This window comes from Pleurodeles waltl, chromosome 2_1 (genome assembly GCF_031143425.1).
Source record: "Pleurodeles waltl isolate 20211129_DDA chromosome 2_1, aPleWal1.hap1.20221129, whole genome shotgun sequence".
NCBI lineage: Eukaryota > Metazoa > Chordata > Amphibia > Caudata > Salamandridae > Pleurodeles > Pleurodeles waltl.
In genome coordinates, this window is record NC_090438.1 from 710,168,621 (window position 1) to 710,192,619 (window position 23,999).

A 23,999-nucleotide genomic window follows, 5' to 3' on the forward strand; every position below is an offset into this window, starting at 1 on the left:
TTTGTCTAAAAAAAAGTAAACACCAAAAATCAGAATATATACCAATAATGTCAATAAACTCGACTAATATTGTTATGATCTTGAAATACATAATTTGAAGGACTTTTATTAACAAACCGTCTTCTTTTTTCGTCGACGTGCTGGTAGGGCGACGTTTCGGCGCCTGCAGAACTTCTTTAACTTAATCTGGGATCGGGGCGTGGGAATTTGATTGACGTGCTGCTGAACCAATTGAGAGAGCCGCACCATTCAGAAAAAAACGAGGGGCGAAGTCCTGAATGACATGCGATTGCGATCGTTACATCCGGGAATATAAATCCTCGCATAACCGCATGCTGAATATCTATGGTACTGCTATATTTATATATATATATATATTTTTTTTATAGTCGTGTGCAGAGCAAAATGCAATTCAGCAGCGGGCCTCAGCATACATGTCCATACATCTGATTCATATCGGAGGCTCCAAGCTGTTTACGTCTCATGCTGCTTTAATTTAGCTCTCGCTAACCTAAATTGCCCCTACTTCAGGTGCGGTCAACACTAAAATCAAATTCCCCCACTTAAAAAAAAAAACAAATCTCACTCTCCTGTTTGCAAATGTTATCGTGTACGTCTCAGTGTTGTTTTGGGTAACTTCAGCTAATTTGCATTTTGGGGGTGCCTACATTAGGAGTGTGGGTTCCACAGACACGTTAAAAGTTTTAAATGTTCCATTTTAATCAAGGCAAACCACATTTCCTGCGTCATCATTGCTTTGTCAGGATTTATTTTAGCAAGTCCACAGGACTGAAGCTCATTTTCTCCAGAAAAGAACATTAGCTGCTCTTAACGGCAGCACGGCAAACAAGTCACGCTGATTGTAGTGAACAATCATTGACAAAGCCAATAGGTCTTCCCTATGCAACAGCTATTGGCTTTGTCAATGTGTTTAAGACCTGGTGAACACCCGCGTGGCTGCTGTTCTGCATGGATAAAAGTTAGCAGTGTAGAGGACCAGGTTAGGGTAGAGTGTTGTAGAGTGGAGTGGCAGAGAGTTTTGTGTAATGGAGTGGCATAGTGTGGAGTCACATAGAGAGGCATACACTAGATTGGTATAGAATAGAGTGCACTGGTGTAGTGTTTTGCAGAGTATAGTGGCGTAGAGTGCAGTGGCACAGTGCAACGGCATTGAATTCTGCAACGTTCAGTGCAGCGTTGTAGAATGCAGTGACGTAGATGAGAGTGGTGCATAGTAGAGCGCAGTGGTGTGGAAGGCAGAGGCGCAGACTGCAGTGCTGCAGAGTAGAGTGGCGCAGAGTACAGTGGCATACAGTGGTACAGAGTTGAGTGGCATGCAGTGCAATGGTTTAGAGTGCAGTGGTGTAGAGTGGAGTAGCGTAGAGTGCAGTCGTGCAGAGTAGAGTGGCATAGAGTTCAGTGCCAGGGAGTGCAGTGTTGCAGAGTAGAGTGTCAGAGTGTAGTGGTGTAGAACAGAGTAGAGTGATGTAGAGAGCAGTGGCACAGAGTACAGTGATGTAGAGTGCAGTGACAGAGTGCAGTTGTGTAGAGTGCACTGGCATAGAGTGCAGTGGTTAACAGAGTGGCCTAGAGTGCATTGGCATAGACTGGAGTGGCACAGAGTGGAGTAGAGTGGCATAGAGTATTTCAGAGTAGAGTGAAGTGGCATAGAGAGCAACGGTGCAGAATTGAGTGCTGTTGCGACGAGTGACATGGAGTGTAATGGCGTGGACTGAAGGGGTGTAGACTGCAGTGGAATAGACTACAGTGGTGCAGAGTAGATTATAGTGGCATACAGTGGATTGGCGTAGAGTGCAGGGGAATGGAGTTGAGTGTGAAACAGTAAAATGCACTGGTGTAGAGTGCATTACCATAGAGTGCAGTGTTGCAGAGTGGTGTAGAGTGTAGTTGTGCAGAGTCGATTGGTGTGGCCTAAACTGGAGTGGTGTAGAGTAGAGTGGCAAAGAGTGCCCTGGCATAGAGTAGAGTGGTACAGGGTACAGTAGAGAGGCATATCATGAAGTGGTTTAGAGTGCAGTGGCGTACAGGGGAGTAGTGTAGAGTGCAGTGACGTGGAGTGGTGCAGAGTAGAGTGCAGTGGTGCAGAGTAAAGTGGATTGGGAGCAGAGTGGAGTATTCATGGTGTGGTAGCACACTGCCATTAAAGACTACACATTTTCAACTGAAATTAGCTTTATATTTGCATAGACATACCGTTTCACTAATAAAACTATACTGTGCATAGACGAAAATGAGTGGAAATTACATCTCCTCGTTTTATAATTTGTCTCATCATAATAAAGTATTTGTTTCCAACACAATTCAGAAATAACAAAAAATGGGCTGCGTTTGTGTTTCTAATTTTGATCTATCCTGAAATACTTACACAGTTCATTTAAATGTTATTGTCTGCTAGAAAACAAACTTCCTACCCCTTTCCAGCAGGATTGTCACGTAAATCCTCTCACTTTGAAGTCAGAGAAAGAAAAGTAAATTGGCACCCTCAGAAAATATTGTCTGACATTTGACCTTGGTCTTTGAATGCACCTCAATTGTGATGAGATAAGAACTCGATTTACAGGCCTGTTTGCAGTAAGGTAAGACTCAGAAGGATATTGTAATTAAGGTTTCGGCTGGGGAAGGTAGAAACTCAAGCAGGACTGCCTAAAACAACGTTACTCAAAGTACGGCCCGCGGGCCGCCAGCGGCCCCACGGACCTAGCTTGGCGGCCCGCGAGACGCACAACAAACGCCATATGATAATGGCCGCAGTATATAAACATAGAAGAGGGCCGCGGGAGCATGCGCAACAGTGGCTTCCTTGCGCATGCTCCCGCGGCCCTCCTCTATGTTTACGTACGGCGGCCATTGTTTATGGCGTTACCCTGACGATCCTGGAAGCCAAAGCCCCATAAAAGTCAGCGCTTGCAGCTAACTTTTACCGGGCTTTGTCGTCTGCTTCCTGTCACCGGCTCCACGTCTGCTGCCCGCCTGCCTGCCTGCTGTTCTACATTTGTGGCGTCTTTACAGTGCTTTGAGTCAGGTAAGGCTCTTTGGTTATTTATTTATTTGTTTTTAATGTAGTGTGTGTTACTGGGGTAGGCGTGAGAGCAGATTGCGCTGTGTGTGTGCGCTGTGTGTGTGTGTTACTGGGGTAGGGGTGAGAGCAGATGGCGCTGTGTGTGTGCGCTGTGTGTGTGTTACTGGGGTAGGGGTGAGAGCAGATGGCGCTGTGTGCAGATGGCGCTGTGTGCAGATGGCGCTGTGTGTGTTACTGGGGTGGGGTGAGAGCAGATGGCGCTGTGTGCAGATGGCGCAGTGTGTGTTACTGGGGTAGGGGTGAGAGCAGATGGCGCTGTGTGCAGATGGCGCTGTGTGTGTTACTGGGGTAGGGGTGAGAGCAGATGGCGCTGTGTGCAGATGGCGCAGTGTGTGCTACTGGGGTAGGGGTGAGAGCAGATGGCGCTGTGTGCAGATGGTGCTGTGTGTGTTACTGGGGGCGGGGTGGTTGTTCCCCCTCTAAGCCCCGCCCCCCGCTGTCACTTCAGTGCGGCCCTCGGCCGCAAACCATACTGCAATTTTGGCCCCCAAGAAAAAGTTTGTGAGTACCCATGGCCTAAAACAAATAAAGCCAGAAAATGGAAAGTAAGAAAATGTGAGTTACAAACCACAAAGCCAATGGCAAGCAACAGGCAGAATGCATCTCTAGGTCAACTTACTGAATGTCCACAAGATGTCGTTAGCAAACCAGACAGCTGCTCTGTCTGTTAGGCTGCATCCTAAAAACTGACCAAGGTAATGATAAAACTTTATTTTCAACAAGTTACTACAACTAATCTCAAAGTGTGACTTACTTTTCAACATGATATGGAAAACTTAGCATTCATGTCAAAAGATAGATATTTAATTGTTCCTTTTTGCCTTACTGGGCTGTGTCACATACTTAACTGTCAGTGCCGCTTAGCAATACTGGCAGATTCACACCTCAATATCCTCCTGTATCCACAGGTTTACAATGTTGTGCCAGGTGGCAATGAGATGGAACATAGTCTGTTTAGTGCCCAGTGGCTGCATCAGGGTTTGGCTGCAGAAGTCTGACATGCAATGGAATCCCTCAAAAGGGCCCTGCAACAAGAACAGCTGCAGGCCGTTGCTGACATCCAGCGTCCTTTCCAAAGCGCCTGCACCATCCTCAGGACAGAGAGGTTTGTGCCACATTCTACCTGTCAGGTGTGCATGTGTGTATGGTGGGTGTGGAGTGAGGTAATACTGTGCATAAGTAGGATTAGATACATCCACATTTTTTACAGGGATTATTCTATAAATCCTTTTTTATCATTTTTATTTACTATCAGTTTTCTATCACCTTTAAAAAAAAGATATGTGTATATGTTTATTAGGTTTTACATAAGGTCACTGATATACACATTGCAGTAGCACTCCTGAAATCCTATTACAGCATGACTATGCAGTAGCAGTCCTGAAATCCTATTACACCATGTCTATAGAGGGGTACATATACACATCAACCTTCAGAACAGAATATCCCCACTTAACAACTCGGTACCGATACAATAGTACAGGGAGGCACCCCTTCCCCCATCTGTCTAGGTGTCAGTACATTAGTGTCCAATGTGCATTGCTGATGAGATATAGAATAGACCTGCAAACATTAACAGTAACAAAACAATTCAAACAATTGGGTCTAGGTTCATCATCATTGGTCCATTTCCGCATGCACGTGTCCTGGAGGCCAGATCATAAAGCCATTGCCCCATCCATCATCAGGTAGGCAGTATCAAGTGCAAAATATCAGGGATAGATCATGCCAAGCTCCCGCCCCCTGCAACTCACTGGGGCCTCACATCTCAACCTGGAGATCCTGATTGTGTTGAAGGTAGTATGATGGGCTCTAGACTACAGCGTTGCTGCCCTCCTCCTCTGACCTGGAGACACTGGCTTAGGATCTGGTACCGTTACAGCACTCCGGACTCTCAAAGACATCTAGAACCTCTGACCAAAGGGATACTATGGGTTGCCTCCTCACCCCCCTGGATTTCTTTTTCTGGAGTGCTAATTCTTCTGCCCTAGCCCATTCCTTAACGGCAGCCTTCCACCTAGATACCGAGGGCCCCCTGCCGACTCGCTTGTCATGGCAAGCTGCCTGTTTGCTAGGATGAGGGCAAATCAATAAACCTGTTGCCACTTTCTTTGATTTCGGCCTGGGAAAGGACCCCAGCAGACACATTTCCAGTGTATAAGGCATGGTATGCTGGAGCATTCCATTTAACCACAGTTCCCCAGAACTCCTGGACAGGCACATAGGACCAAGTCATATGGCAGAAATCTGCTTCATCATTTGCACAATGAGGGCAACGCTTGGCCTCCACCCCCTGTAGATTGCTTTGAGTTTCTTGGGTGTCAGATACATTTGATGAAGGTAATTGAATAAATTTAAGATACGTATTTCGTGAGAACTTCTGCGGGTAGGCTAACATTTTCGCCCATTCTTGATCAGGTATGTCCCTGCACAAGGCCCCTTCCCACTTCGATTGCAGTGCCACTAGGCGTTTCTTAGTCATCCTGTGAGGGGCCAATTAAAAGTACTTCTCTAGATTCCGCCTTGCACCCAAGAACAGTAACAGTTGGAGAATGGCATGTGACTCTGGTCCCCCCCCCCCCCCCCTCTTTATCCCAAAGACCCATTAAAGTCCGAACAAGCATCCCATACTAAAGGAACTGTCCCGGGCGTAGGCCATGGAAGTCTGTCAGGGCTGGATCATACACTGGACAATGCTGAATACAGTGAACCTTTCGCCCCCAGCACCTAAGGGCCATGGACTGTAGCAGGCCATCCTCGTTGCCACGGGACACTCGTCACAGAAGCCACACCAGAAACGCACCCTGATTAGGTGCAGTACCCAGCTTTTCCAGCTCCCCCAGATTCGTACTGCCCAGCCACCTAGTGATCAACTGCAGTTGGGCTGCCGGGAAATAGGCCTCAAAGTCCGGCATTCCCAGACCCCCATCCAGGAGATGCTACTTGAGGGTCTCCACGGCCACCCGCTGGCGACCCCTGTTCCATATAAGCTCCTGAAGCAGTGAGTCCAGCTGTCTGAACCACAGTGAGGGGATCCACACAAGGATATTGATGAAGAAATAAAGCAGCCAGTGTACCATGATCATTTTAGAGAGCTCTATTCACGCCATGAGAGAGAGCTGCAGCATCTGCCAGAAGGTCATCGACTCTGCAAAGAAAGCAGGGCCGGGTCCAAGTTACCCTCCCTCACTTTCTCCAGTTCATGCTAGATTTGGATCCCCAAGCAGCTTAAGGGGCTAGGGGTCTGCCAGATCCCTAGTACCATAGTATTAGGCCTATCCCGCCTGACCGCAGAGGGAAAACACGGACTTGGAGAGGTTCACCCGCAGCCCGAGACCATACCAAATTTCCAGTGCAACTGGATCATGAAGGGAACATCCATCTCCATACTGGACACTTATAATAACAAATCGTCCACTTATAAAGAAATTAGGTGTTCAGTCCTGTCCAGCACCACGCCTCTACCCTGACCTCAGTCCCTACACAGCTCTGTCAGCGACTCAATGACTAGTGCAAAGATAGCTTTTGTGTACCTGGATGAACCTCAGATAAAATGGATATTGTGCGCCCGTCTGCACCTGGCAGAAGGGCTAGTGTACAGCAGCTATACCCATTGCATCCAGACAACAACCAGTCCCATAGTGAGCATGACCCTCCCCAGAAACTACCAACCGACCATTTCAAACACCTTATCCGGGTTGATCGATACTATCCCCGCCTGTCCCTCTCCCTGCAACGATTGAGAATGCAGGAGCAAATACAAATGACACAGATTCAGGGAGGTGTCGTGCTGGGGGATAAATCCACACTGGTCCGGATGCACTAATTCCTGCATGTGCGGGAGTAATCGCACTGCCAGAATTTTGCTTAGGATCTTGAAGTCTATGTACAGCATGGCTGGATCGTCAGTATGCCGTAACAGGTGCCCATTCAGAAGCAGGACCACAATCTTGTCCCCAGTGGAAGCAAGAAGTACCTGTTTTTCCAAGGCTGCAGCATAGATGTCAGTCAACCTCAGAACCAGTAGCCAGGCAAAGGGAGAGTAAAATTCCACTGGCAGGCCATCCGGCCCAGGGGATTTCCCTTGTGCCATGTCCTGTATGGCACTTTTTATGTTTTGCCGTGGAAAAGGACCCCCCCCCGACCCCCAACATCTCTGCTGTTTCTGTGCCCAGTCTGTGTACATGCATGGGCTCTAGAGAGGACACTGTGGTCTCACCAGAGCCCTTAACTATTCTATCCTGTAGAGTTGTATAATGATCCCGGGAAGTGGCATTTATAGCTGCTTGCGATACACCCCGCCCAGCTCCTGCAATTGGTTTATCAAAGATCCCCAGCCACACCAACAGGCACCCTGCACTGCCCTCACTTTTGTGCATCAAGGCTATATATTCTCAGTAATTATGACAGCACAGTTTCTCCAAAAGGACAATGTATTGCTCTTTGGTCTCTGCCAATCTCGCCCCACCCCGTCATCCAGGCCCAGTCAGTGTCCAAGTGACAAATGTCACCCTCCAATTTAGTCAGGTCTCGCTCCAGGTCCCTCCTGATCCCCACTGACACCGCCAAGCAGTATCCCCATACTACTACCTTGAAAGCCTCCCACTCCATAAGGCAGTCTGACACCGAGCCCTGACTGTGCTCAAAATAATGCAAATTTCTCTCCCGGAGGCCATCCCAGAAAGCGGGGTCTTCCAATGCACTGGGGCACACAGGCCACAATAGAGCCTCTGGGCAATCCTCTACCAGATGGAGGCGGATCCACAGTGGGCTATGATCAGAGATGTGCGACCGAGGTATTCGGTATGCTTAACAAATTGACACAGTCTCCCCGAGCAAAGAAATTTATCAAGACTGACCTGCACTGTGTGTGGGCTGGAGTAATAGCAATATTCCCTCTACAATCCAAGTTGTGTCCTCCAGGCATCTTCTAGCCTCCAGCTCCCCACCTAATACCGGAGTCTCCTCACCACCCTGTGTGTAGAGGCTCCCAGCAAAGGTAGTAGAACGATCCAGGTCAGTATCACCATGCAGTTGAAGTCTTTCCCAAGGAACAAATCCCCATCAGCATTCATACTCAGTCGTGCAGACACAATAGACAGGAAAGCCAGCTGGTCCTAGTTTGGAGCATACATGGACGCCGTAGTCAGTGGTGTACCATCTAGCCTTTCTTCTACTAACACATATTTCCCTTCCTTATCAGTTCTGACCTGTACAGACTCCCTGCCCCCCTAGCAAAGGCTGAGTATTCTGTGGCATACACCTGTCCCCTCCAGCATCATTGAAGTTGTTGCACCTCGACCTTAGTGAAGTGCCTTTCCTGAAGAAGAGCAATGTGAACCACTCTGCGCTTTAAGAATTGATGGACCTTGTGGCACTTTGTAGCAGATCTCATACCCCTGATCTTCCACATCAACAGTCAGAATCTTTCAAGTATTGCCATCACACCCATAGTTCCCATCTCGCTTCAGGACAGGCTTCCCAAGGTCCCCCTCTCACCATGCAACATATCTCAATCCAAAAGGAGATCCAGAGCCTAGAGCCAACAAACAGACAAACAGATCCCACCTTCTTGCCCCCAGAGCAGACCAGCAACAGCCAGTTGCCCATACATAGACATGGTGAATCTCAAGTCTACTAAACTACCGCTATCCATGCAGAAGTGGATAAGGGTATGGAGTGTAAAAGACACACAATCAAAGTATGGAGGCACCCAGCCCCAGCCTCATCCCACCTCAGTCAGCTCCCTTCAATCGCCACAGCAGCAGGGGCAATTCAAGCAGTACACAGACGACCTCAGATACACGTCTCATCCATGAAAATCTGCAAAAGTCATTCCTGACCAGCAATCAACAGGCCACTACAGCAAGTCCAGCACGACATAGCAGGCCAATACATGACTGTCCCCCTTCAACAACCAAGCAATGTGAGCTACCTCTCACAGGCCACCCCTGTATACCTCCCAGTGGTGGCCAGCAATGGAGAGCACTGTTCACTGCAAATCACCCCAGTGGAACCAGCTCAACTACTATGGTCCATAATATCAAACCAGGTCGTCTGCCATTTGCAGCATCACACAGGAAAGGCCCACTTGTGGGACACCCCCGCGCCGCACGGCCACCAGCTGCTGTGTGTGCCCCCTCGCCTTGCCCCTGCCTCGCTGCCTGCCTCGCTGCCGGCTGACGCCGCTGGCGTCGGTTTTGCTTGTTTTGTCTAGCATTTGTGCTTGTTTGAACTGCATTTTCCTCCCGTGTTAGCAGCTTTTGCCTGACTTTTGTGCCTGTATTTTTTTCTAATCAGTTTCTTCATTTTCCTCCCGTGTTACCAGCGTTTGTCTGACTTTTGTGCCTGTATTTTTTCTAGTCAGTTTCAGCCCTTTGCGTTCTCCTGCCTGTCTGCCCACCTCCCTCCCCGCTCCCCGCTTCCCGCCACCACCGCTGACCACGCCCCTTTTTCCTTTCTGTTCCCTCCCCGCTCCCGCCTCCCAGCTGCCCCGCCCACCCGCGCACTTGGCCTTATATGGCGACCGTGCAACGCAGGTGAGTGTGACCCACTTGTGGGACACCCCCGCGCCGCACGGCCACCAGCTGCTGTGTGTGCCCCCTCGCCTTCCCCCTGCCTCGCTGCCTGCCTCGCTGCCGGCTGACGCCGCTGGCGTCGGTTTTGCTTGTTTTGTCTAGCATTTGTGCTTGTTTGAACTGCATTTTCCTCCCGTGTTAGCAGCTTTTGCCTGACTTTTGTGCCTGTATTTTTTTCTAATCAGTTTCTTCATTTTCCTCCCGTGTTACCAGCGTTTGTCTGACTTTTGTGCCTGTATTTTTTCTAGTCAGTTTCAGCCCTTTGCGTTCTCCTGCCTGTCTGCCCACCTCCCTCCCCGCTCCCCGCTTCCCGCCACCACCGCTGACCACGCCCCTTTTTCCTTTCTGTTCCCTCCCCGCTCCCGCCTCCCAGCTGCCCCGCCCACCCGCGCACTTCGCCTTATATGGCGACCGTGCGAACGCGCAGCGGTCACGCGCAGCGGGCGCGCCGATGGTGCGCCGAAGGCGCGCCAAAGGTAAGCCCGTCTGCGCCCGTCCGCGACCGGATCGCGTCCAGCGCCAGGACCCCTGGCCAAAGAAGATCCAGACCGACCCGCCTGACGTACTCCGCCGCCACCCTCATCGCTCTCAACACCGGCCGACTCCCAGACTGCCACCAAGCCACACCACGACGCACCCACGGACCCTTCAGCTGCCACGCCTGCAAGTTCTCCCGCACCCAGACCAGACGCACACCAGCACCCGCCAAGTCGAACACCAGCAGCACCCACCTCAAGTGCATCCTGCTCAACACCCGCTCCGTCCACAGACACGCCATCGAACTCTGGAACCTCCTAGACGCCACCGCCCCGGACGTTGCCTTCCTCACGGAGACCTGGATGAACGCCTCTTCAGCTCCCGACATCGCCATCGCTATCCCAGAGGGCTACAAGATCGTCCGGAGGGACCGAAACGCCAACCAGATGGGAGGAGGCATCGCCATCATCCACAGAAACACCATCCGGATCACGACCAGCACCGACATCACCCTGACCAGCGCCGAACACCTGCACTTCCAGATCCACACCAACCCGAACACCACCCTCAGAGGCACCCTGATCTACCGACCCCCTGGTCCACGCACGCAATTCAGCGAGGACATCGCCGACTTCGTCAGCCCGCATGCCCTCCCCTCCGCTGACTACATCCTCTTGGGAGACCTCAACTACCATCTGGAGAACAACAACGACCACAACACCAGCACCCTGCTCGACAACCTCGCCAACCTGGGACTCAAGCAACTGGTGTCCACCCCCACCCACCTCGCCGGACACACACTCAACGCCGTCTTCTCATCCAGCACAGACATCCTCTTCAGCCACGCCACAGAGCTTCAATGGACGGACCACAGCTGCGTCCACTTCACCTTCAAGAGAACGACGACCCACCAACATCAGCAACAAGCCGCCCACAGAAGCTGGAACAAGATCACAGCAGACCAGCTCGCCACCTCCCTGAGCCAGCACCCTCCTGCCAGCTCAGCGAACCCCAGCCAGGCCGCCGACAACCTCACGAAGTGGATCAGCAACTGCGCGGACGAGCTCGCCCCGCTGAGGACCCCGCCTAGCAGACCCGGCAGCAAGAAGGCCCCATGGTTCACCGACGAACTCAAGTGCTCCAAGAAGAACCTCCGAGCCCTCGAGAAAGTCTGGAAAAGGGAACCAACACCGGACAACAGGACCTCCTACAAACTTGCCACCCGGAAACACCACCAGCTGATCCGCGCCGCCAAGAAAACAGCATTCAAGGACCGGTTGGACAACAACGCACACAACAGCAAGGAACTCTTCAACATCGTGAATGAGCTCTCCAACCCCAGCGCAGGAAACAACGAAATCACCCCATCACAAGACCTCTGCAACTCCCTCGCTTCATACTTCCACAACAAGATCGCGGACATACACAACAGCTTCAACAACCAACCAACGCACACCATGACCGAACAACCACCCCCCACCACCACCCTCCACGCCTGGACCCCGATCAGCACCGAAGACACCATCCGCACGATGAACTCCATCCACTCCGGATCACCGACCGACCCCTGCCCTCACCACGTCTTCAACAAGGCCGACGCTGTCATCGCACCCCACCTGCGAGACATCATCAACACATCCTTCGACACCACCATCTTCCCCGAGAGCTGGAAACACGCCGAACTCAGCGCTCTACTCAAGAAACCAACAGCGGACCCCACCGACCTCAAGAATCACCGCCCCATCTCGCTTCTCCCGTTTCCAGCCAAAGTCATCGAGAAGACCGTCAACAAGCAGATGGCCGCCTTCCTCGAGACGAACGGATCCCTCGACCCCTCACAGTCCGGCTTCCGAGCCAACCACAGCACCGAGACCGCCCTCATCGCCGCCACCGATGACATCCGAGCCCTGATGGACAATGGAGAAGCAGCGGCCCTCATCCTCCTAGACCTCTCCGCGGCATTCGACACGGTCTGCCACCGCACCCTAGTACGGCGCCTCAGCAACATCGGAATCAAGGACAAGGCGCTGGAATGGATCATCTCCTTCCTCGACGGAAGAACACAGAGAGTCCGCCTACCACCGTACAAGTCAGAGGCCTCCGAAGTCATCTGCGGCGTCCCACAAGGATCATCTCTGAGCCCCACCCTCTTCAACGTCTACATGAGCCCCCTCGCGGCCATCGTACGCAAACACAACCTCAGCATAATCTCCTACGCCGACGACACCCAGCTGATCCTCTCCCTGACCAACGACCCCGCCGCCGCCAGAGCCAACCTGCACGAAGGGATGAAAGAGGTAGCCGAGTGGATGACGACCAGCCGCCTGAAACTGAACTCGGACAAGACGGAGGTTCTCATCCTGGGCTCTTCACCCTCCGCCTGGGACGACTCCTGGTGGCCTCCCGCCCTGGGCACCGCACCCAAACCGACAGACCATGCACGCAACCTGGGCTTCATCCTGGACTCCTCCCTCTCCATGACCAGGCAGGTCAACAACGTCTCCTCGGCGTGCTTCAACATCCTACGCACACTTCGGAAGATCTTCTGGTGGATCCCCACCGAGACCAGGAGGACCGTCACCCAGGCCCTCGTCACCAGCCGACTGGACTACGGTAACGCCCTCTACGCCGGTACCACCGCCAAGCTCCAGAAGAGACTCCAGCGGATCCAGAACGCCTCAGCCAGACTCATCCTCGACATCCCACGATCCAGCCACATCTCCGGACATCTGAGAGACCTGCACTGGCTCCCCGTCAACAAGAGAATCACCTTCCGCCTCCTCACCCACGCACACAAAGCCCTACACGACCAAGGCCCGAGCTACCTCAACAGCCGAGTCAACTTCTACGCTCCCACGCGCCACCTCCGATCAGCCAACCACGCCCTCGCCGCCGTCCCCCGCATCCGAAGAGCGACTACAGGAGGAAGGTCCTTCTCCTACCTGGCCGCCAAGAACTGGAACTCCCTCCCGACCGACCTGCGCCTGACCCAAGACCACCTCTCCTTCAGGAAGAAGCTGAAGACCTGGCTATTCGAGCAGTAGCGGCACCCCCCCCCAGCGCCTTGAGACCCTACGGGTATGTAGCGCGCTTTATAAGTGTCATTGATTGATTGATTGATTGTTTGTAGTGGAAGTAAAATCCGCGGCAGACCCCTCCGATCGGCCATCAGACCAGGTATTGTCTGCAAATTCTGCGGGGCCCCCTCCATTGAGACCAGTTGCAGCCAACAAAGATGCTGCCCTATTCTCAGCTGCCTGTTCCTTTGTTGACTTCCTGACTTGTGCAGCCTTCATGGGATCTCAGCGCCTTTTCTGCTCTCACTGGCATAGCTTGGGCCTGCGCCTTGCTGTCTTTTCACTCATGCCATCCACCTGGTACCTCTCAAACCATTCACATGCATCGGAAGGAGTCAGGAAGATGTGCAGCAGACCTCCAAAAAGCACCCGCAACTTTGCCAGGAATAAAAGGGAATGTCGCAGCCCTGCTTTGTGGAGTCCCCTCTTTACTTCTGTAAAGGAGTCCCTCTTGGCCTGCACAGCTCCAGTGAAGTCAGGGAACATGGTCACTGCAGCGGTCTTAGTAGAAAAGGGACCCTTCGTACATGTCACCTGAAGTAAAGTGTCACAGTCCCTGTAATGTAGAAATTTGATCACCACTGGTTGCGGTGGTCAACGTGGGGCCGGAGGCTTTGCTGGGACCCTGTGTAACCTTTCAAGTGCAAAAAAGGAGGAAAGTTGTGAATACCCCACAATGGTCTTCATCTACTGCTCTAGGTATGTGACCATGTCATTACCCTCTGCTTCCTCAGGCATACCCACAATCGGGACATTATTGCACCGGTTGCACCCTTCCACATCCTTGGCCTTGTGCTCCAAGATGCACACACACTTAGAGCATACATTTGTTGCTGCGAGGTGCATTTCACCAATCGAAGTTCCCCTATAATCACATCATTGGTTTTAACCTTATCGGCCGGTTTGTGATGGCCTGCCTTAAGAAAGCCCAGTTCTGTGGCCACCACTGCAATCTAATGCTGCAGTGTTTCTTTGGAGTCCTCAATAGCGGCCAGTATTTTATCCAGTGTGAGCTGCAGTGTAGGGGTTGGAAGTTCTAAACCAGGTCCCCAGGGTGAACTCTACTGGGTTGTCCCCTGTCTTTCAGCAGATGGGCCTCCATCCTTTTCCCTGGTACTGCCCATCGTCCTGGCACCACTGGGCCACCCACTGGGCCCCTAGTTGGCAGCTCGCTCAACAGCGACTGTTCTTCCACCCCCAAGGCAAGGGGTCAACACCCCTATCCAAAGAATCAGTCCAGTTGAGTGCCCAGCCACCCGCCTCCAGTCCCAAGTCACCTCCTTCCTAGATGTCGACCCACTCCCTGAGCAACCTCTGATCAGGGCAGGAATGAGATTCCACCACCTAGACAGCACTCCTGGGCCCCCCTCATTGATCATCCATACAATGCCAGTCCACCGGTCACAGTTATTCTCCAGGGCCATCCAGGACAGTATAGTGCCAGTGGATTAAATCAATGTCCCTTCATTCGGGCATCCCTCCCTGTCACTCACCAAAGGGGTGCTCTCAAGCTGTCTCCTCCAAGACACTGCCTCTGTTCAGGCATCTCCTCCAGGTGGCATCCGTCTCACCCCTAGGTCCTGGCCTCCTCATGTGGGAGGGGGACATCACCTCCTCACAAGGCAGTTGCCTCAGTACCCCACCCCCCCATGTGATCTCCAGCCATGCAGGGGGTGGGGTTCTGCCGACGCTACCGAGCTCCGTGGATTCCCAGAGTTTGGCTTGGCCCTAGGCCGTGGTATGCAGCATCTTATAAGGCACATGCGATGTCATGTGCCCCTTCCGTTTTGCACTTAAACTCAGCAACAGGTGCCAAGAGAAACAACCCTGGCTCCCCCGTGTGATTCAGGGTCACGGGAAGCTGGCAGCCATCAAACGAGGCCCAATGGTCCAGGAGGTGCTACTGAGGTCCCAGGCCAAGCCGCCCAGCACGACTGGGCGTGGCTTCACTGGGAATAGCGTACAACTCAGAGCTCTGTCCATAGCAAGGCCTGCCACAGGCCAGCGGCAGCCGCTATGGCACAGCCAGTGCCCGTAGCACACTCCTGTGATCCCCCTGGGATCAGGATCACATTTTAGGCAGCTTCCAGGAGGCTGGAATCCAATATATGACAAAAGGCCACAGCCTCATGCTTCCGCCATCTTCATCAGCCAAGCCACGCCCCCCCATTACCAATCACTTTTAATGGAAGGTGCATTTCAGTGATTCCCGATTCAGTGGTTGACTGTCCTGATGCCAACAAGGTGAGAGTTGTGTTTTTATTTACAATTTTTTATAGCACAGTCCAGGCCTTATGGGGGTTGGAGCACCATACAAAGATTTTGTATATTACTAATTTAGATTTCAGACCCAGAAAACATTTTAGGACAGAGTAACATGATAAACCATGATCAACACCTAGAGCGTGATAGCCACACCTTTATAAACCGTGAGCACAACACCATTGTGTATGAAAGTAACAACTACACTGCCATGTAAGATGGAACAGAATTAAAAATGGAACAGTGAACAAATCTTGAAATAATAAACGAAGAGTTTTTGTGCAGGCTGGAGAGTGAGAAGACAATGAATACAATGTAATGACAGACATATAGGCGGTCATTCTGACCGCCAGGGTCAACGACCGCGGGAGCACCGCCAACAGGCTGGCGGTGCTTCCAAGGGCATTCTGACCGCGGCGGTATGGGCGCGGTCAGAAACGGAAAACCGGCGGTCTCCCGCCGGTTTTCCGCTGCCCTGAGGAATCCTCCATGGCGGCGCAGCTTGCTGCGCCGCCATGGGGATTCCGACCCCCTCACCGCCATCCTGTTCCTGGCGGTTTTGACTGCCAGGAACAGGATGGCGGTGAGGGGTGTCGTGGGGCCCCTGGGGGCCCCTGCAGTGCCCATGCCAGTGGCATGGGCACTGCAGGGGCCCCCGTAAGAGGGCCCTAAAAGATTTTCAGTGTCTGCCATGCAGACACTGAAAATCGCGACGGGTGCTACTGCACCCGTCGCACCCTTCCCACTCCGCCGGCTCCATTCGAAGCCGGCTTCCTCGTGGGAAGGGGTTTCCCGCTGGGCTGGCGGGCGGCCTTCTGGCGGTTGCCCGCCAGCCCAGCGGGAAACACAGAATAACCGCGGCGGTCTTCTGACCGTGTAGCGGTATTCTGTTGGGGGAACTTTGGCGGGCGGCCTCCGCCACCCGCCAAAGTTAGAATCACCCCCATAATCTGTGGTGCAGTGGGTGGATGCCGTTCAGCCCTTTCTCACATCAAAGATGTTCACATTTTTGCCTTTCCCAAATATAGTTCTCTTACCTTTGAGTTCAGCCTTAAGTATGTTTATAGTAGGAGTTTTCCTAATAGAGTGCAGCAATGAGATCCAGAGTTTTGTAGCAGCTCTGGAGAAAGATTGCTTTAGAGTACTTTGTTTCAGAGTTTTTGTGGTTTCCAGACTTAGGGCCAGATGTATCAAGGGATGTTACCCATTCTTTGCCTATGGGAAAAAGCTTTAGTACATATGGCCCCTAGTCTTCTATTGCTTTTAGATCTATGAGCGCCCTCTGAGAGTAGAGTAAAAATTAAAATTCTTGTTAAAGCCACTTTAAAATAGGACGTTGAGCACATTGTAAATGACCAATATATGAATGTAAAGGAAGTTTAAGCATTCACACACAAAACACAGAACATGGATCAAAACAGGTAAGTTATATATAACTATTTGCTTTAATATTCATCCATGCAGATGGTGAGACATGAGCCCTCCAGAAAGATCTTTCACATTATAATAATAGGCTTATCATTTATTGTAATTACTGTTGCTGCCATGTATGCGGGTATATATAACTAGATGTTAAATTGAAATGCATTTGTAATGCTTGCTAACCAGCACACGACTCATCTGTTGCAGTTTGGTACATGTTACACCCCACTAGAGGAACTGATAAAGGTTGTCTGAGACATCCATCTGGTATTTCACCACAGGAACTAAAGTTTCAAGTCATGCACTTCCACAGAGATGGTACCAAAAATAGGAAACATTCGTAGTTAAAGGAGGGTCCATCACTGACTGTGCTTAAACCTGTTAACACATACTATGAAAAATCTGAATGCACTTGGTGAGGGCTATTGTAAGCTCGACACTCATTGTGTGACACAAATGTTGAAATTGTTGCCCACTTTGATATTCAGTGGTTCAAATATGAATAGTGTTTGTCACAGGACTGTATATTTGAGTACTCTCAAGGGTTTAAATTTACTTTTTGTAAATCAGTTATGAAACTGAGTATGCTGGTGATATGGCCTGACTACTCATGTAAAGTTCAGCTGCTGTGTACTTAACTCACCTTTGGCATAAATCATACTAGTATGTAGTGCTGTGCAGTGTGTTTGTGTGATATGCACATTCTGGGTATATCTGTGCCTGTGAATAGTACAATGCATGGAAAATGTAGTATTTTGCAGTGCATGTGGATTACATGCATGTGCCGGGTGCATGTGTGCCTGTAAATTGTACAATACATGGAAGATGCAGTGCATGTGTTTTATATGCATGCCCTGGGTGTATGTGTGCCTGGAAATGGAATCGTACATGGATGATTCTGAGTTGTATTTTGGGAGACCCTGGGCTGACTGGAGAAGCATGAGAAGTTAGAGGAATTCTGCCAGACAAATTTGTGGATTGCTGCTTTCGTGTGATTTGGGTGGGACACACATGGGAGGAAGGAGAGCCAGGCTCTCCTGCACTTCTAAGGGTGCTCTTTGATTCAGAGAGAGGTCACTGGAAAGGGGACTGGGCACATCTCGGGAAGGAGATGGGACTGATAGGAGAATCATAAAGACTAGGACTGGGGGCCTTGGGAAAACATTTTGATGCACATGTCACTGTGGCTGACATCCAGGTGTGACGCTTTGGTCACTTCCAAGGCCTGTGATGTGGGGTTATCAGATTTGGAGTTGCTGCTGCTGTGACAGACTGCTTTCTGGAAGAAGGGCAGGGCATAGTAGAGGGCACTTTAAAAAGAAGCGGAGCCCTAATATAAACTTCAAAGACTCTGACCCTAAATCACATTTGGTGCCTGGAAATTGTCTATACGAAGGGGAGCTCGAGGCCTCCAAAGTTGTCAACTGTGTCCAACAGCTAGTCGGGCTGTGCCAGGAGAAGCTCTGCAAGACTTCTGCCTGTGACCAGGGCTGAACGCTAGGACCTACTAGTTTCCCAGCTGGGTGAGAGGACATCACTCAGACATATGCAAGACCACTTGCCCCTAGAATGTGAAGCACCAATGTCTGCCTACTTGCCAAGACTTGTGAGCCGTTTGAGGAAGAGGAGAGCTGGAGAGGGTGAGGTCTAGTGGGGAATCTTATAGAGTGGATCCCTGTAGCGAGGTGGGAGGAGACAACTGCTGCACCGATCGAGCCGCTGCCTTTGTGCAGAATTAAGTCTGCCACCTCAGTATGCCAGAAACCTGAGCTTGGACCTCTGCTGCACTGATTGATTCAATGCCTAGGTGCCGGCCAACAACCCTTTATGTCAAAGGTGGTCACTGTGAGTAATGCTGTGCCGATTGGGCAGTCACCCTGTGTGCAGTATGAGTCACCATCCCCGTATGTCAGAGGGGGCTACTGTGAAACCCTTCGAGACAATGTGTGGTGACCCTTTATGCCAGGTGGGGTCACTGGCTAAAACATGAGGAGTGTGATGTTGTCAAGACTGTCATTGAGAGTAAGATGGTGCATTCGTATCCAGTGCTGGCCGAGTCCGACTGAGTATCTGCACCAGGAGCATTGAATTCCCCCCTCCGGTGGGGCAGATCCAAAGTGACCTATCAGCAACAGGGTAGCATCAAGGATAGCTGGCTGCTGTTCCTGCAGGACCGTGTCGGAGGAACTTGCAGACACCTGACCGCTTACCCTACAGGTTCGCATATTCGATACTCACCAGAGACAGCTTATGCAGCCTCCATGCCCACGATGGGGGCGCACTTGGAGGCTCCGGTTATGCAGGTCCTGCTGCAGGTAAGACTGACTGATAGTTTGGAAGGTCCGGGGAATTTGCCTGCCGTACAGCGCTTTAGCGCTGGAACACTACACACTAATTGGAGTCAAAGTGGGACTCATGAGACTCGGACTCCTAATAGAACTTAACCTGAATGTCGCTGATAGTGAATGGAAAATAACCACTACCATTAGTGAGAAGAGAGTGGGACTCAGGAACCCTTCTATTGAAACACTAGAGCCCTGACCGCAGGGACTGTGTGTATTGTTTGTGAACACCATATTTTAATTTGCATTGGTATATAAATAGTCCTTTTTCATAAAAGCAAATATTTGACATGATAGTCATTGATTGTTGAGATTGAACACGTTTAGTTGTGAGCCTCTGTTCACTCCCTCTGTATCTACCTACTCTTTCCCCCTTGAGAAGCCCTGCTCTGCTTAACCCGCACTACCAATGCGAGTAAAGTGCAGAGGGAGTACTTGGCCCAGTTGCTCTGGACCCATAGTAGGCTCAGCATCATCAGGAGTGAAATACCTCAACCCCTACTGTTGGGCCCACTAACTCTTGTTTACCCTGTGGCCTTCTGAACAGAGTTCTGATTACCAGTTATTTACAAATGGGTTTCCATTTTAACTAGTTTTTACAGTGAGATACTTATTAAACTTTACGAACTTACCATCTTTAACAAAACTTTTAGACCTTTTCACTGCCTGCAATACCATGGATCACTCCAATAGTTGGGAGAGGGCCAGAACTTATTTTTCAATATCAGACTTTGACCCAGAGTAAAAGTTGGCAGAGCAGACGAGGGAAAAAGAAGGCTGAAGAGATCAGGAAACTTTGAGAAGGGGAGAAAGCTGAAATGAAAAAATAAATGTGCGCAGGCGTATAGGAGAGACACAAAATCTTTGGGCCCCTTCACTTTTTTAAATAAAATCTGAATTGCAATAACTGGAAACTGCTGAATTATCACTAACAATGTTCCAAACATGTTTGCGTTCATTTCTCTCCTGCTGACAAAGTAAAAAAAATAGGTTTCATATTTAATGCTAAACTAATACTTAATAATAATATTAATGTTGTTAGTTATTGTTTTACCATATCCAAACACGTAAACCACTACTCCACCTGTTTTTAGACAATAATCAAGCATTGGTTGTGCATTTAATAGCCAACACTTGCTTCGATTATTGCAATGCCCAGTGTGCTGGACTCCTGGATGATATATTGGGAAGATTACAAAGTACCCAGAATGCCACGACCTGGGACGTATTTGCCATTTGCAAAATAGATCATATCTCAAGGCTCCGCAGGCCTCTCTTTTGCTGCTGGATACTGAGTGTATCAAATTTAAGATTGTTTGGTTGACCTAAGCTTGCCTACGTCACCTTGCTTATCCCTGCTCCAAAGTTCCTGTCTACTTTTCCCCTTGGAACTTAATGTAGCCAGGCCTTCATCTCTTCATTGTTCTGTGCCTCAGCCTAAACTCCAATGACAGCTGTTTGTTCTTGGTTACTAAGGCCACAGGTTCCTCACTTTAGATAAATAGTCTGCAAACTTAAAGCTGCCCACGTGTTTTAAAAAAACACACTGGAGCCTTTCAGAAACACACACATATTTTCCTTAAAGTTTTTCTATATAAAAATGGCATCTATGAACATATTTAACAAGTCAAACACTGAAGCCGTGGTCAGTTATCCCTTTAAAAATACAGTGAGGCATGATCGCCATCATTCTACTGAGATCTGCATCTCCCTAAAAGTGTAGAAATATCCACTGTATGATCTTTTAGCAGAAATGGGTGTTGAACATTTGCGGGTTAATTGGAACACCTTGCCCTCACATTATGACACCTACTTCTAGCCAAGACATGAGTCCTGAAACATGGCCAGTACCATGCCCATGGTCTCTTGGAAATGGTGGAATGCTCCCATGATGTTGGAGAGTGCCTCCCTGGAGAGAGGGTTCCCTGGGCCTGTCCTCCCCCTGTCGCACAGCACTCCTCCCAGCTTCCCTGTTATCCTGTGCCTCTGTCCCCTGAACCGTGTGCCCACTGCCACTGACCCCAGGTCTCTGATTTTCTTGGGTTGGTTGGTTTGCTTGGGTTCCCTGTAGTGGTGGACACACTGCTGATTGACGTGTCCTGGGGATAGAAGGATGGGCCCGCTGGGTGGGTGCTGTGCTGGTGTTTCCTGAGGGGGGAGGGTCTGTGGTGGCTTGTGACAGTGGCAGGGTAACGACTGTCCAGAAGTCCCTGATGGGCCGGGCTGGTCATCTTGATCCAGGCATGCAGAGCTGCTGTCATCACTGTGGGCCTCTTCTGTGGGGGGACTGGATATGTCTGGCACCTCCTGTCCGGTGATGTTGGTATGGGTCCTATTGGGGTGTAAATGCATAGTTTTAGTATCTGTGTGTGCCATCTTGTGCTTTGGGTGAGGTACCCTCTACTCCTGTGCTTCCATCATTGTGTTTGCCCTTGTGTGATTAGTGTTTTGGGGTCTGTGTGGGTATCTGTACTGGACATGCTTTGCCAATGGGTGTCCATGCTTTGGTGTGGCATGCAGGGCTTGGTATTGGGATGTGTGGGTTGTGATAGTGGGGCATATGTGAGGTGTTGGAATGATGGGGGTGAGGGAGTGAGGGGGTGGGTGGGTTATGTGTGGCGTGCAGGTAGGGTGTGGGGGATATAGTAGTAAGGATTTGACTTACCAGAGTCCAGTCCTCCTGCTACTCCTGCGAAGCCCTCAGGATGCAGTATTGCCAAGACTTGCTCCTCCTATGTTGTTAGTTGTGGGGGAGGAGGTGGAGGTCCACCACCAGTCCTCTGTACAGCAATCTGGTGTCTTGATACCACGGAACACACCTTCCCCTGTAGGTCATTCCACCTCTTCCTGATGTCATCCCGTGTTCTTGGATGCTGTCCCACTGCGTTGACCCTGTCGACGATTCTCCGCCATAGCTCCGTCTTCCTTGCAATGGAGGTGTGCTGCATCTGTGATCCGAAAAGCTGTGGCTGTACCCGAATGATTTCCTCCACCATGACCCTGAGCTCCTCCTCTGAAAACCTGAGGTGTTTTGAGGTGCCATGATGTGGTGTGGGTGATGTGTGAGGTGCTGTCTGTTGTGATGTGTGGGGGGATGTGTTGGTGTGTGTTGTTTGAGGTGCGTGGATGTTGTATGAGTGATGGTGCTGTGTGTCTGTGGATGCTGGTGTTGTGTTTGCTAATCTCTCTCTCTGGGCTTCTTCCAAAAAAGTAGTTGTAAGGGTTTGTGGGTAATGTGGGTGTGTTTTTTATAGTGTTGTGGGTGTGTGGGTATGGTGTGTGTATGTGTATCAGGTGTGTGTATTTTGAATTATCCAATGTGGTTGTGTTTTGTAAATGTGTGTATATTTTGAGCGCGGCGGTGTGTACCGCCATAGATTACCGCGGTTGAAAGACCGCCACGTTGATTCGTGGGTTGTGATAGTGTGGGCGTATTCTTGTTGGCGTGACAGTGTAGGCTTTGGTATCACCAGTTTATCACTGACCTTTGGTGTGGCGGACTTGTGTGGGTGGCTATATTGTGGCGGATTCTGAGATGTGGGTCGTAATACCTGTAGCGGAATTCCACCGCTGCAACGGTATGTTGGCAAACTTCAGCATGGCAGAAAGCAGGATTTACCACCAGGGTTGTAATGAGGGCCTATATATTAAAAAGAGTTTCAGGCTGTCTCATCCTATTGCTTAGTACATGAGTAATAACCACAGAGGATATAATTAGAAAAGCACACATGCATGTCACCAACAGTGAGAATAATATAAAAATGTCTAATGTGTCTGGAATGCTCCTGGAGGCCAACACCCTTAAGACTATTTCTATACGCTACGCTATGAGAAGATGAAGTAGCTAATTTGGCTCTAGAGTTTCTTTGGATTCAGCGCACTGCATATGTTCACAGTGGAGAAGTTGTGGTTATACGATTTTGTCTGGTAGAGTGTTCCCTCAGTAGGAAAGTGCACATCAGCTCACCTCAGCTCCTTTTCTCTTTGTATTAGTTCCCAGCATTAGAATGGTTACTATGGTAGTATAGCGGTCTACCAGGACTTTTTGTGATAACCTGAGGGAAAAGACGTCTCTGATTCTTTGGCCAGTTCATGGGTTTTTTATAGGGCTGATCCAATGACTTTCATCCTTCATTGGGGGACTTTCCACTTAGTCCAAGACATGAACCCTTGTGATGAAAATACCTCATCTTAGGCTACATGTTTATTTTACACATTCACTGTCAGACCTTGAAATGTAGATATCAGGAAACTTGTAGCAGACTTGTGTCCTCTTAGATGTTAGCAAAGTCATTGTTTGGAAAAATTCTCACTTTCACAAGTTCTGTGAGAGATAATAATAGGCCGCATATGGGCCAAAGACAGGTAGTCTAACTTAACATGCTTAAAATGGAGTCTGGCTTTGAGATCTTTAGGACATTCCTGGCTTTTACTTCTGAGTATGATATATTTAACTCACATATGAATTACTTCATAGGGTAGGGATTCTGTTTTGTATGAATAACCTGAGTAAAATACATGCTCTCAGAATGGAAACATAAAATTAAATTTTTAAACTCAATTCATTATTTAATAAAATCAGTATAAACTGATTGTATGTAAAATAGCCTTGATATATTTTGTAAAATGGCATAAAAAGATGCAATAGTCTTTGTACCAATACCTCTTTTAAGCTTTGCATGTTCCAATTCATGAACTAAAACTATTTATCAGATAAAAGACATTATCATCGCTTGACATT

General features: G+C 49.9%; 1 protein-coding gene across 2 annotated transcripts in view; it reads left to right on the forward strand.

Moving 5' to 3' along the window:
* Nucleotides 1-224: 224 nt before the first annotated feature.
* LOC138267873 (enoyl-CoA hydratase EchA19-like) overlaps nt 225-23,999 on the forward strand; it is a 281,482-nt gene continuing 257,707 nt past the window's right edge. Inside the window, exons 1-2 of one of the 2 annotated variants that reach the window (XM_069217102.1) lie at nt 225-348; nt 4,009-4,205. In XM_069217102.1, coding sequence (XP_069073203.1) covers nt 4,016-4,205 — 190 coding nt within the window. In that variant the 5' untranslated portion in view covers nt 225-348; nt 4,009-4,015. The remainder of the gene's footprint in view (nt 349-4,008; nt 4,206-23,999) is intronic. The other variant, XM_069217111.1, reaches the window with a different exon arrangement.